Genomic DNA, 14298 nt, shown 5'->3' on the forward strand with positions numbered 1-14298 from the left:
TGGACCCATTGTGAGGCTATTTACATTCCCTCCCTCCCCAAAAATGTTTCCATCCCAAATTCAGTCTGTTTTAATACTCTTGGGAAATTTCCTCTCTGGGGGAAAATACCAGGCACAATAATTCCTTGGCCTTTGCTCAGAAGGTACTATCCAAGGGAAGAGATAGAAAGGCATTCCTAGATGTGGAGAGGGGCCTTTGTGTATTCAGCAAGAGCACAAAGGCTCCAGGGCCTGTAAGCCTGGGATTTCCTCAAAGAAAGTGAAATTGGGGCTTGTGGAGTAGAGGAGTAGGACCAAGAAGCTTATTGGTGAGCTCAGGATTCTTCATCCATGACATCTAGAATGTTGCTCAGAAGAATTTTGAAGGTGGGACGTTCATCTGCTTTCTAAAACCAAAGAAAAAATAGAGTGTTACAGTGGACTAGAGTCCAAAATTCAAGGGAAGCACAGTGAGTAAACAGCAAATGTTTATGAAGTTTATGCTATATGCCCAGTAGCATACCCTGTGGATTACCAAAAGAAAAAAAGGGGTGGGGGGAGAAATAGAAGTGCTCCATAAAGTCCTTGTGCACTTTAAATCTTTAGTAATTCGGGTGGTTAATGTGGTGAGGACAATGTGAAAATTCCACTGACAAACACTGATTAAAACTAAGGGCAAAATTCATTACATAATTGTGCACCAATGCATTCTTATTTTGGAACCTCAAGTGGCAACCAAAGAAGTTTAAGTGGTTGACAGAGCTGAAATCCTATAAGCTGTGATAATTTTTAGTTTGGTTTCAAACACTTGTTTCTACCATCCTGTAGCCAAAGTTAACAAAGGAATTAACATTTCAAGACCATGGGCTGCATCACTGGGTAGGGATCCTAAGCACCTGGGACCTCTTATTACCACCATCTGGCCTCCAGACTAAGGCCCTCTGTGATAGCCATTGGTCCATAAGCCCCTGAGGTATTTAGTGACTCAGGGCATATTCATGCAAGAAAGGTCTCAATCCATCAGAACCAAAAAGTCATCAATTTCTTGTTCCTTTGAATTCTCAAACCTAGTTGAGTATCAGAATTTCCTGGGAAGTTTAAAAAGACATACCCAAGTCCCACTCTAGACATACCTAATCAGAATCTCTGGAAATAAGGCCCAGTCATCTGCAGTTTTAAGAATTTCCCAGGGATTCTGATGTGAATCCAGTTTCATGACTACTGCTTTAAACAGGCTGTGGAGAAAGTGCCTGTCTGAAATACTTAACTAGCAGAGTGAGGATGTCCTAGTTGGGAGGGAGCATAGTCAATCACCCTTAATCCTGCTTGGCATGGGAGAGAGAAGGGAAATGGCTCCTAGGGGTTTTCCCTTTCTCCAAACTTTCTTTGTGACCTCAGTGATTTGTTAAGGGAAAGGAGCCATGTTCTGATCCAAATGCCCACTTTTCACCCCGCAGAGAGGGCTCCAGGTTCACATATATGCTTGTTGGACACTGTCTGTCTTTCCCTGTTTCTAGTGGGGCAGAACTAAGAGCTGAGCACTTATTTCCTACTAGACATTTAGGTTGCCAAATTAAGGTTGCCAAGGATCTACTGAAAGTGGAGAAGGCACCCCTGGAAGAACCCAAGGTGAGAGCAGCAAAGCATTTTAATAGTGGGACAGGCTGTTTATTTTCAAAATACCACATCTACCCACATATCCCGTAATGCACTGTATTTAAAAAAAAAACATGAGCACTACCCATTTTAGTTTCCTTTCAGGCCTTAGGGTTTTAAAAAAAATCTCATTTAGGACCACAGCCAGAAAAGGTGTGCAGTTAGTAAAGTAGAAGAAATGACTCCCAAAGGAATGAACACAGATTTTAATGACTTTTCTTTTTTAATGTCCATACACTTGTCTGAGTGCCTTTGGCTGCCTGCTTATGCTAGATGACATGGCTCCACAACACCCCTCTCCCTAAAGCCAAGTTGGTATTGGGGTCTGCTAATGATACTCTAGTGAGAATTGGAATGGGCCTGGAAAACCTTCTGGCCGTGAAATGATTGGGATGTAGGCCAGGATCCAAGAATGTGCACAGCTGTCTGTCTGTGCCCAGCTGCTATGTGGCCCAGGAGAGTGGGGCTGGGGTGCTTGGCCAGCTAAATGGGAAAGTAGGTTCAAGGAAATAATTTGAGGTCCCAATAAAACACTTACCTCATGCCAGCAGCTGTACATTATGGTATATACCCTCTCGGAAGCAAGATGAGGCCGGTAGAGACGTAGGCCTTGGGCAATGTGTTCAGCTGTTTCACTGTTAGTAAATCTTTCATATGGCATCTTCCCCAGAGAGTAAATTTCCCACATCAGCACCCCTAGAAAATGAAAAAAAAATGTGTTGTTTCTGGGTAGTAGGGATCCTAGTCTTCCTAAATCAACCTCAAACATTACAATCTGGTTCCCCCCTCTGTGCTTTTTTTCATTTTGTTCAAACTTCTGCTATAGTACTGAGTACACTGGAGGGTTATCAGGGTTGCCCTTGACTATTAGTCCTTTAGGAGAGAGACAGCATCTTATTTGTCTTTATAGTTATAGGGTCTGGCAGAGTCCCTGGTACATAATCAGTATTCAGAAGCTGTGGCATACTGAATGAATTGTTTGTTTCCCTCAATATATTCTAAGTTCTAAGAAGGCAGGGATCATGTCTAGTTTACTGTTTTTAATCCCCAGAAACCTCTGTGGTGCCTGACTCCCTAAGAATTAGATGAATGAAAACAAGAACAAATAACAGTCTCTCTGTGCAGGTTACAGAGTGTGAATTTCCTCCATTGCATTCCTTTTCCTTTGAGCTGTATAATCCATGTGATCTTATCCACTCACCAAAAGCCCAAATGTCAGATTTGCTGCTGAACTTGCTATACATAAGAACTTCTGGTGGAGACCACCGGACTGGAAATTTGGAGCCTACTGAGCTTGTGTATTCATCATCCAGAACATACCTGCAAAGGATTCAGGACTTGTTACTGTTAGAATTTGGAGAGCTTGATATTTGCTTAAATTTTCTTGGCACAGCCACAAGAGTTGCACAAATATACGCCTACAGGCCAACCAGTGTCTTTTACAAATGTTATTTCTAACAGATTCCTGTTTTCATATCTGATTTAGCTTTCCTGGTTGACAATATGGTTACAGCAAGGATGAAGTGAAATAAGATCTAATAGGTACTCCCTTCCTCTTCTCTAGCCTTCTTTCCTTTCTCTTTTCTCATCCTTCCCTTCCTTCTATTCTGCAGTTGTCAGTGGGAATTAGACTGATTAGGAAAGAATGAGACACGGAGTAAAGTCAACAGGATTAACAGATCAACATAAAGTATTGGAGAAATTAGCTTTTAAAAAAAGAGCAAAGGAGAAAGGAGAAGAGAGGGATATAACAATAAAACAAGAGGTGGAAAGTGACTTAAACCATTCAGAGAAAGAAAAGGTATAGAAAGATGGTGGAAAAGACTAGAATTAGGGGGAAAAGGGAGAGGATTAAAAATTACAGTGTCACCTCATGTTTGTACCATGCCATTTTTACTTTTAGAGGGAAAAATGAAAAAGGCACACTCACCTGGACAGGCCGAAGTCAGATACTTTAACAACTCCTTGATCGTTTACCAAACAGTTTCGGGCTGCCTGCAGTGCAACACATACCAGTGAGACTCTGTCCCTGGCACAGAGGTTAAAGGCACAAAACTTCTGCCCACCAAGGGAGTGAAGCCAGGGAAGCCTCATCTTCACATAGAGACACCTTCCCACCTAACAGGAGTCAGTTGATGCCACTGAGAAATTTTGATGCACTTCCACCACATATAGAGCAACCCCCGTAGTCATAAGTAAAGCACTGAGGACTTGCAGAATGATTTCACTCACATTGGCAATTCCACGACAACCCTTCCTGCACTGAAATGCTGAGAGTTAAGGGAGAACAGAAGGCAAGTGTGTTTTGTTTTCTGCTTTTCTACCAGTGGGACTAAGGCGATTTGAGCCTTGGCCTGGCTGAAATAAACAGGGGCCCAAACTCGGATGCCTCCAGAGGCCAGGCAGGTGAAGTGACAGAGTGAAGTGGGTGGGTGGAGGTGTCAGGAAAGTGTCTGGTCTAAAGGAGGCCAGCCACTTTCCTGTAATCAGTTAGACCATATTGTAACACCAGGCCCACATTTTCATAGGTGTCAGCTCCAGCCAACTGTTAGCATGGCCTATGAGAATGTGGGCCTGGTGTTACAAGACGGTCTAGATTTTCAAGAGAAGCTGGAAATTCAGTTATTTAATGTGAAATGTTTTTAAGTGTTTGCTGACTAATATATAACATTAAAAAAAACCAAATGTACCAACAGACCCCCAGTTTGTGACTCTGATATAACCAAAATGATGCTTCTGTGCTAAGAGCAGTCCCATCAGGAAGCAGGGCTGCCCTTCTGCCCCTGAAGGACCCCACCATTTCCTTGTCATGGTAGGGGGCTGGGAGTGAGTGCTCTAGCTCCCACCATGGCAGAACCTGTGGTGTTGAGGCCAGAGATCTTTGACTGGCTGACCACTGGGGAAGAGGCTCACCAAACTTATAGTGTTTTCTAGATAAAACTGAAATGATGGCTCCAGCCACCCTCTTCAGCCATGTGTGATAGGTCTTCCTTTGCTACTTCCACCCCCTCAGCCCTCGGACCCAGGCCAATCCTTCTGAGGTCCTACCAGGTCTCGGTGGAGGAACTGCTTTGACTCCAGGTATTCCATGGCTTCACAGACATCCTTGCACATCTCCAGCAGCTGCTGAGTCTGGAAGCGGTGGCGCATCTCCCTCAGGTAGTTCAGGAGGCAGCCATTGGCCATGTACTCAGTGATGATGAAGATGGGGCGCTGTTTAGTGCAGACGCCGTACAACTGCACCAGTTTCTCATGGGACAGATTCCTACAGGAAAGGCAATGAACCAGTCCTCCCTTTCTGGCTCTGAATACTATTCAGAAAGGAGCTGAGGAGGAAAGGAGTTGGCCTGGGAGTAGAGTGTCAGGTTAGGGACCAAAATAACAAGTTGATGCTCCTCCTTCCTACCCTAAACTCCAGAAGTGCCTAATATATGAGGGTGAGCCAGGATTTGGAGTCCATCAATAGAACAGGAAACAAGCCCAGGGCTGAATGAACACTAAGGCTACATCAGAATGTCTTCCTTTTGAAAGTCTCATTTTCTACATTTACCCCCAAATGCTACTGAGATGGTACACGCCTATGATCAATACTACTGTCCACCAATATCTAAGAGAAATGACTACCTTAGCAGTTACTCCCACCAATCAAAGTTTGACCTCAGGCCATGGTCCCAAATCTCTCTTACTATAAATCACCTTAAAACCCAGTGGGAACCATCCTGGTAATTCCTAGACTGGATGGAGAGTTGAGTTTGGACTGTAACTCACATCATGACTTTGGCTTCTTCAATGAACTCATCCTCAGACATGGAGCCTTCTTTGATCATCTTGACGGCCACGTCATACTGGCCCCTCCATTTCCCATACTTCACTACTCCAAATTGTCCAGTCCCCAGCTCCTTCAAGAAGGTCAGGTCCTTTGGATCAATTTCCCATGATCCTATAACAACAAAGCCTTGATGTGATTATTTGGGAGTCATGTATGTATAATTTCTACAATAGATAAGAATCCCTACTGGGGGTAGAAATAGACAAGCAGTAAAAGGGAAATTCTCAGGGGTACTAATCCATCTTTCCTCAGGTAAATCTCAGGGACAGGGGATTACTGATTGGAGGGGTCTGGGAATTTAAGTACAAGTCAGGCATAAAACAAGAAGATAAACTAGACATCCTCTTAAAATCCCTTTATGATTTTTTTCCCACAATTAAAAAATAAATCCCTTTATGAATCTGTGTTTTTGCAGTCCCAGTAGGAGCCACCAGAGGGAGGAAAATCATTAGATAACTTTGGTCTGGCTCCTTCTTAACCTTCCTCGCAGCAGCTGGGATAGAACAGTGTGCTGCAAGGATGATTGAGAGGCAAGGTCTGGTTGCGTCTGCCAGACGTAGTCCTTCCAACTGGCCGGTCCACCCTACCCTAGAGAAATAATCAGTTACCATAGCCAAGGCCTGCAGTGGAAGGTGCATTCTTGTTTTGTTGAGACACTGGATATTTGAGCCTAGATATGAGTCCTGAAACATACAAAGAGAGTCATGCTGCTGGTGCGGAGCAGGGGGTGAGATGCCTCACACACCCTCACTTAAAGCCTCACGCTTCCAGTGTTCATCTTTCTAGTACATTTTGAATCCCAGAAGATCTCCATCAACCCGAATTTTTCTGGAAGTTTCTCCTCTTACAGATGTTTTTCAGGGACAAGAAAGAGAGAATGCTAACTGAAATATACAACCCAGCTAAATATATCCCCACCTCCCAGCCTAGCCTTAACTCACATCCTACTTCTGCTTTTGATACTGAAAAGTGTAATTGGGACCACATAAAATGACAGCCTTGATACTGCCTTGCCTGGACATGGTAGACAGCAGCAAGCCTTCTTGATGAAGTTTTTCCCATGTATTCGTGCTCTCACCAATCTCCCAGTTTTTAGAATGTCTACACTGCTTAGAAACTCTTCTGATGTTTTTGAGCCTGTATGTCCTTTGAGGGCAGGGACTTCAACTAATAGTTTTCATGTGTTCTCTAGTAACAAGAAAATTGCTGAGTACACACCAGGAACACAATGAATATTGCTGATTGATTAATTACCAGTCTCCTTTATGTCTTTCCTTAGCACTGAGCATCAATCACCAAATAAGGAGTCAGTCCCTACTGGGCATAAGTTCTGCCTTTGACCACCTCTTCACTTGACCTCGACCCAGCATCACAGGGGTTTATTTTCACAGCTAATTCCCATTACCCTGTGAGGCTTATTCTTCCCCTAACCACCTTGTCCTAAATTGCTTCTCCTGGTACTTGTCACACCCTTCTTCTCTGGTTCCCCTGGTACTTACCTGCAGAGTTATGCTGATGGTAGTTAATGAGCTCAGGGATGGTGCTGAAAAGGTGCTTCTCAGCCAGGTAATACTGGCTCTGAGGTGTGGAACACACAACATAATGGCGTATCACCCCTTGAGGTTCCCTGAAGAAGTGGATGCTGAGTCAGCAACTTGGGAACAAGGGTCCAAAGGGCCCAAGAAGTGAAGTGAGATGAGTTTTGAGTTTAAGTGACAGAGGATGTGAGAGGAGCACTTCATTAAGGAACTGTTGGTTGGGCACCCCTGTCCTTTGTCCCCAGGGCCTTGAAACAGTAACACTTACCCTGTAGATTTGGCAAACACAGACACTGTATATTTTCCAGCTTTGCTGGAGTCTCTAACAATGAAGCCTCCTTCTTTCCCCTGAAACGATGAAAAAGAAGCTGACCGTCAGGAGGAAGTGGTGCTCACACCTGCATCCCACCTGCCCAAACCCGAGAGAAAATATTATAGAAGGCTTGATTTCACTGCCAAGTTCCATGTTTGAGCTGCAGCCTCATTGCTTTTGACAGCGAAAAGTATAATTGGGACCCCATAAAATGACAGCGTTGACACTGCTTTGCCTGGAGATGGCGGACAGCAGCAAGCCTGCAATTCAGGATCCTTGTTTGCTGTGCAAGGAGAATGCTATTTGCTTGTGGTCACATACTTACCTCTTGCTTTAGCAGTTGCTCAGCTTGACTCCGAGTCATGTGTTTGGAATACCACCTGTAAAGAGAGAGTGCTTGTGTGGCTCCTAGGCCATGGTGTAAGTGGCTATCTGTGGCTCATCCATGCCAGTGAGTCAGTCAATTCACTCAACCTCTATTTACTGAGTGTCTTATCATGTGCGTAGCATACTACATCCCTTTCCCAAAACGTGCTTGGCACTGAAGAATCATGGAAATGGAGAGTAGAGGGCAAAGGCAGGTGGCAGAAGGTTGCAGGGGAGGGATCAGGGACAGGGCCTTCAAGGACAACCCACTTCCATGATTAGGGAGAAAGCACATCCACAAAAGTTTGCCATTTTCACCTTTCAAATGTTTCCTGTCAGGTTGTCTTAGTGTGGTTCTTCTGGATTTGGGGGGAGGAGGGGGTGTGGTGACCTCTCCAGCTTTCATCAACAGGGTGTTTGGGATGAGGGTAAGACAGAGGCACTAACTTGAGTGGCATCATTTGACCCAGTTGACACTGATTTTAATAGGTATCTTGAAATCAAAATTTTGTTGAAACTATAAAAAAGTTTATACTATATTTAGTTCCTCTGGGAAGATTATGCGCTAGGAACATAAGCATACTCACTCATACATTTCTATGGAGTCCTCTGCCTCGGTTACATAGTTACTAGGGATGTAGCCTTCCTGCCTGTAGAGGAGACAACGTGATAGATCATCCAGCACTTCCCATCCTGGGTGAGAGAAAGATTTGGATGCCCTGTATCCTTGGGCTCAGAACCAATCTTGAATGAAGGTATATAAAATGCCCCTCCCTCAAAGAGAATCATGTTGCCAATGCATGGCTAGGCCAGTGAAGTGTGTAGCTTCTGCACATGTGGCATTGATTACATGTGCTCGACAACATGTGGGCCAGACTCTACAGGCTCAGAGAGGTAGCCACGTGTAGAGCTGCCCTCTGAGAAGTACTTGGAGGGAGAGCATATTCCTTTTGGTGTGGGAAGAACAATTTCTGATCAGGATACTGAGTAGGGGAATTATGCCGCAGGATTTTACGTGTGTATAGAGTAGGTGGGCACAAGGCTCAGGAAGGGCAGGCGTGGACTCACCCATTTTTATCCTGGGCTCGCCACCAGGGTAAGTTGCTCTCCTCCAGGATAAAATACTCGTCACCCTTCCGCAGCTGTAGATCATTTGCATTCATTGGCATGTAGTCATAAAGGGCTACAACTTTTTTCAGCTCACTTGTGGAGACAGGTGCTGCTGTTGGCTCAGGGGGCAGTGGCTTTTTTAAGATCTGTGTTGTTAAGAGGAAAAAGTAGGGGTGGGGTTGGCTAGATGTTGGCTAGATATGAAGCACTCTCCTGTTCTTCCCCAACTCTCTGGCTTACTGGAGACACTGTTCTAACCCAAATCAGGCAAAATAAAAGGTTTATTCAGCATTCATTCAACAACCAGTTTTAAGCACCCATGCAGGGGCTCTCAGCCTGGAATGTACATCAGAACCATCTAGCAGGTGGTTAACAATCCTGACACCTAAGCAGTTTCAAAGACCAATTATGTCAAAACCTCTGAGGGCTGGACCCAGGCATCAGTATTTTTAAACTTTCTGGACAAAAACCATGTACAGCCATAATCGGGAAAGCTTCTTGGCACTAAACTAGTACATGGACCTACTAAGTGGCTCTGAATCTTCTTTTCTTAGTTTGTAAAATGAGTATAATAATTCCTGCCTTGCTTACTTACAATATATGAGAAAGGGCTTTCTAGACCTCAAAAAATAACCCCCAAAATCAAGTTTTAAAGTAATATAATAGTGATAAAATCAAGATGTTGGGTATATGGATATTCACTGTTAAAAATTTTCAGCTTTATGTTTGAAAATATTTTTCATTTAAAAAAATCAGGCTTTGTTTTGTTTTCAACAGGTGATTTGATTAAATGGTTGCCAAGAGCTTCCTACTAGCCCTCTATCTCTCCACTGAAGAGGAAGTCCTAATTAGAAGCACAAAGCCCCTGTCTCAGCAAGAATACCAATTTACACTGCCAAATCCCAGGGAGAATTCTAAGACTTTGGTCTGTTTTCAGGGTGTGATTGTAAGTTTCAGTTTAAACAGTAGCAGCACCCAATTTCCCTGTATACCTGGTCCTCCTCAGGCGTGGGAGGAAGAGGCTTTTTTGTCTTTCTGTGCGAACTCCCAGGTTTTAAGCCTGCAAAGTGAGAAACCAGTGACGATGGATACAGAGTGCATCTTCAGAAAGGGCCCAAGGACAGGTTTGGTCAGGAAATTTACTCTTGTACTCATTGACGTTACGTAAGTTAGGAAAAGTCCGGAATGATACAGCCCAATGCTAGGTCACCCAGCTGGAAGAGCAGAGCACCAGCTGAATTTTGGCCCCCACTAATCTCCTCTCCCACCCTCCTTTGTGCACTGGCCAAAATGTACAAACCTGGGTTTGATAGAGCCCTGAGAAAGTGATGGATAGTCAAAGGAGGGAGAAATTATATTGATCAGATCTCTTACTTCCATTCCTGTTCTCCAAAATTTGGCAGCCCATAGCATTTTTGGCTGTCTGAGAGCAGCAGAGATACTGCCCATCGATCCAGAAGCAAGGGTGGTATTTCTGTACCAGATCACTGTTGTACCGGATTACTGTAACAGGAGAGAAGAGAGAGAGAGAGAGAGAGAGAGAAAGAGGTCACATCTGACATGTGGGAGAAGCCACCATAGGCATGTTTTCCTCCTTGAGTTTAGTAGTGAGCTTCAAACAACTGCCCCTTCCTCAGCCACCCTGAAGGGAAGCAGACACAGGACCAGTTGGCTCACATGCTTGGCCCCAGAGAGTTCCTGTGCAGTTCTCTTCAGTGGTCTGTTATGATGACTATCTCCCAACCGGTGACCAAAGTGATAAGAATATCTGATTCTCCAGAGCCCCAGAACAAAAATATGTTATCTATGTTTTTCCAGTAGCCATTACAATCTTCCTGTAAGACAGGTGTTGACTATGGTGGTCTTTTCCAGATAAGGAAGCCAGACTTTCACTCTGGCTCTCAATATACCAATGTCCCAGCTCCTGGAGTGATCTTTTAGAGATATTTGTCTTTGTGAGAACTTCTGCCTCACGCTTTCTGTGTTCACAGAACAGTTAACAGAGCAGAGCTCAGGATCAAATGAAGGTGATTCTGCCTCTAGAATAAACAGTTCAGTCTTCCTAGGGCCACTGAGGTAGGTTGAGCTCATTGTGGGAGACAAACACAGCAGTTCCATTTCCCTCACAGGGTTGTGAGGCCCAAAAGATCTCTCAGGATGAGAGATTTGCAGATAAGAGGAATTAGTTTTACAGTTTTTAATACTGTGGCATTGCAAGAATCTTAACCGGAAGTCAATTAGACAAGTCATCCTGGGATCATGTTGCCAGTTAACAGAAAAGCAAAGACAAATGAAATAATTGACAATAGCTAGCACTGGGGCAAAGACCTAGGCTGGTCTAAGAATATGCATATTTGAGGACATACACATTTCAGCATTTGATGCTAAAAAGAAGCTCTGCATAACTTTTTTTAAAAGATAAGAACAAAAACAAAATAAAACCTTCCTCTGTAGAGACCAACTTAAGTCCTTAAGAGCTTGCTAGTCACACTCCACTCACTTAAGACCTTGGGGGTGGCCTAGAAGCTACTGGTGGCCAGATGCATTTTATAGGCAAATGAACAAAAAGTGCCATCTTTTTTTAAAGTGCTATCTTGATGCTTTTCTAAACATGGATTTGAAGGCTTCTAACCAGTCTATCCTGCTCACCCTCACCCCTCACTTTTTCAGCATACCCCTTCACCATTGCACCAAATGCAGGGCGGTGGGAGCTGTTCAGATGGGGTGCAGGCTATAGGTGGCTACGTCGTCTGTAGAGAACTTTAAAATAATAAAAACCAAGCAAAAGTCTGTCTGACTTTTATTATTACCAGGCACTGGCAATTCTGAACAATGTGCCAGGTACTCCTCCAGCCAGAACTCATTGCTCCCACCCTCTGCCCTTCCCCCCCCCATGCCACTACCATCACCCAGGGATTTGAAGATTCTTGGGTGCAGGCTTGGGCACCAGTAGACATTTAAAAAATTCTTAATCAACAACTAGCTGCTCTGATAAATTAAGCTATGCTAATGAGAGGCTATAGGGCTTCCTGCCCCCCTACCTCCAGCACACTCATTATGAACCCACCCTACATTCCCAAATAATTAAGAGGTCCCTCGAAGATGGCACCCCTTCTTTTATTGGTTAACACAGCGCTGGTATTTCCAGCTACTTAGGAGAGAATTGCAAAATCAGAGTGTCTGTTACAAACTGAATGTTTGTGTCCCCCAAAATTCATATAATGAAGCCCCCGCAGTGCGATGATATTAGGAAGTGGGGCCTTAGGGAGGTAATTAGGTCATGAGAGTGGAGCCCTCATGATGGGATTAGTGCCCTTAGAAGAAGAGACTGGAGAGAAATTCTTTCTCTCTGCCATGTGAGAACACAGTGAGAAAGTGACCGGTCTGCAAGCCAGGTAGAGTGTTCTCACCAGGAACTAAATTGGCCAACACCTTGATCTTGGACTCCCCAGCTTCCAGAACTGTGAGAAATAAATGTTTGTTGTTTAAGTCACCTGGTCTATGATGTTTTGTTATGGTAGCCCAAGCTGACTATGACAGCGTCCTAGTGGGAGGACTAGGAGAAAACTGCTTACTTCACCAATGCATGGGGCCAGCCCTATCTGGGAAGCACTAATGTTTGATGCACATTCCAAGTACTTGATGGGTTGATCTCTCATATTCATTTTATTCAGGATAATGGCTAAAATTCTGTTTGGGGAATGAATGAATGATTACTCTTCACATATGTCATTGGAGTTTCACCAATGCCACTCTTTCATTCATTTGGGTGAGGTCAGGTCATTTGCTTATTTTTGAAGCTGCAGTTAGGATAGGCTCTGTTGAGCTTGACCAAATGAAGAGTCTAGAGTGAATGTAGACAAATATCTGTGCTACTGTAACATTAAAGTGCCCACTGCCATGTTCAAGGAAGTGGAAGGAGAGAGCCCAGGGCTAAGTCCTCAGGAATATAAACTTTGCATGGAAAGTACCACTGAAAAAAGATGGCAGCTCAATATGAGGTACCTGAGGCCCTACTTTTTAAATTGAAGTATAACTTACATATAATAAAATGTACAATCTAAGATATCCAGCTAACCACATTTGTGTACAACCATTTAACCACCACTCAGATCCAGCACCTCAGAAGGCTCCCTCATGCCGCTTCACAGCCAATACCACTACAGAGGTAGCCAGTATACCATGAGGTCCCCTTTCCATGTTAGTGATTTCCAATTGGTGCATTTTACCTCAGAGTGGGATAACTTATCACTAGAGTGGGCACTCAATAAATATTTGTTGGGCTAACCTACAACTGGTTTCTCCCTCAGCTAGTATGTCCCACCTTCCCCTATTTCCAAACTAAATCCTAGCTGTCCATCAGTGTGGATCCCAAGTTGGTGGTAGTTGTTTACTCTTGCAGAAAAATCATTTAACACACCTATTTGTTGGTCCCTTTCTGTGTGCAGGGCAATTTATGAGGCACAGTGGAGAGAACCAAAGAAGTACAAATATATATGCCCTCTAGAGCTCTGTGTATATTTCTCGGCCTTGGAGGTAGCATCTTGATTTAGAGCACAGACTCTAGAGCCTGAGTTCAAAGCCTGACCCTGCCACTTACTAAATGAGTGCCTTTGGGCCAGTTATTTAACCTCTCTATACCTCTGTTTTCTCATCTCTAAAATGGGGATGGTGAAAATAACTGCCTCATATGGTTGATATGAAGAAGAAATGAGCTAATATATGTAAAGAATTTAGAGAAGATCCTGGATCATAATAAGCATTACTGAAGTGTTTGCTCATTTTGTACCCCCAGGGCTAAAGCCAACCTCTTACTTCAAAACATGTCAAGAACTGAACTGTGTGGTGCAAGAGATCACCTATTTGTAATCTTCACATGGCCTTACTCTAAAATATCTTGCAGACAACTACAGGTGCAGTTTCTGGGCTTGAGAACCAAGCAGCACAAAAATATGCAATGAGTTTAGGCTTTGGGGTCAAACAGACCTAGGGGTGTAGTAAGAACCCAGGCTCCACCACTCACTAGCTATGTGCCCTTGAGCAACTTACTAAACCTCTTTGAGCTTCAGTTCCTTCATCTGTAAATAGGGGAATAATGCATCCTTAATAAGCTTATTGTGAGGATTAAATGTGCTAGTCCGTTTGAAGCACTTGGCACAGAGCCTGGTACAGAGTTAGTGCTCATTAAGTGTTAGTTGCTGTTTTTAGCCCAAGGTTGCTGTAAGAATTAAATGAGATAATAAATACAAGGTGTCTAGCTTGGTGTCTGGCACATAGAAAGAACTAAGTAAATGACACTTCTCTTTCTTTCTCCTCTCCTCTTTCAGCTTGAAAGATTTGATGATTTTTATGTTAGCCAGACTTACATTCAAGGGAGTGAACAAAGCTGGTGTAGTCAGCCACTGCATACCAGAGTCTAAATGTTTATTAAGACAAAGGGCTGTCACGCAATAACCCAACCATGCCATTATCAGTCTGCCATCCTTCCTGTTTCTCTAGGCAGCCTT

At 43.8% G+C, this 14298-nt stretch overlaps 1 protein-coding gene across 1 annotated transcript in view; it reads right to left on the reverse strand.

The window, feature by feature from the left end:
* The window catches only part of BTK (Bruton tyrosine kinase), a 28208-nt gene continuing 13910 nt past the window's right edge, over window positions 1-14298 (reverse strand). Inside the window, exons 6-19 of the mRNA XM_082680664.1 lie at window positions 10166-10294; window positions 9784-9851; window positions 8750-8937; window positions 8269-8331; window positions 7641-7695; window positions 7271-7350; window positions 6964-7091; window positions 6073-6147; window positions 5404-5575; window positions 4684-4900; window positions 3566-3630; window positions 2837-2955; window positions 2174-2331; window positions 1-386 (exon numbers count right to left, since the gene is read on the reverse strand). Coding sequence (XP_082536790.1) covers window positions 315-386; window positions 2174-2331; window positions 2837-2955; window positions 3566-3630; window positions 4684-4900; window positions 5404-5575; window positions 6073-6147; window positions 6964-7091; window positions 7271-7350; window positions 7641-7695; window positions 8269-8331; window positions 8750-8937; window positions 9784-9851; window positions 10166-10294 — 1589 coding nt within the window. The 3' untranslated portion in view covers window positions 1-314. The remainder of the gene's footprint in view (window positions 387-2173; window positions 2332-2836; window positions 2956-3565; window positions 3631-4683; window positions 4901-5403; window positions 5576-6072; window positions 6148-6963; window positions 7092-7270; window positions 7351-7640; window positions 7696-8268; window positions 8332-8749; window positions 8938-9783; window positions 9852-10165; window positions 10295-14298) is intronic.

Source organism: Grampus griseus, assembly GCF_964374135.1.
Source record: "Grampus griseus genome assembly, chromosome: X".
NCBI lineage: Eukaryota > Metazoa > Chordata > Mammalia > Artiodactyla > Delphinidae > Grampus > Grampus griseus.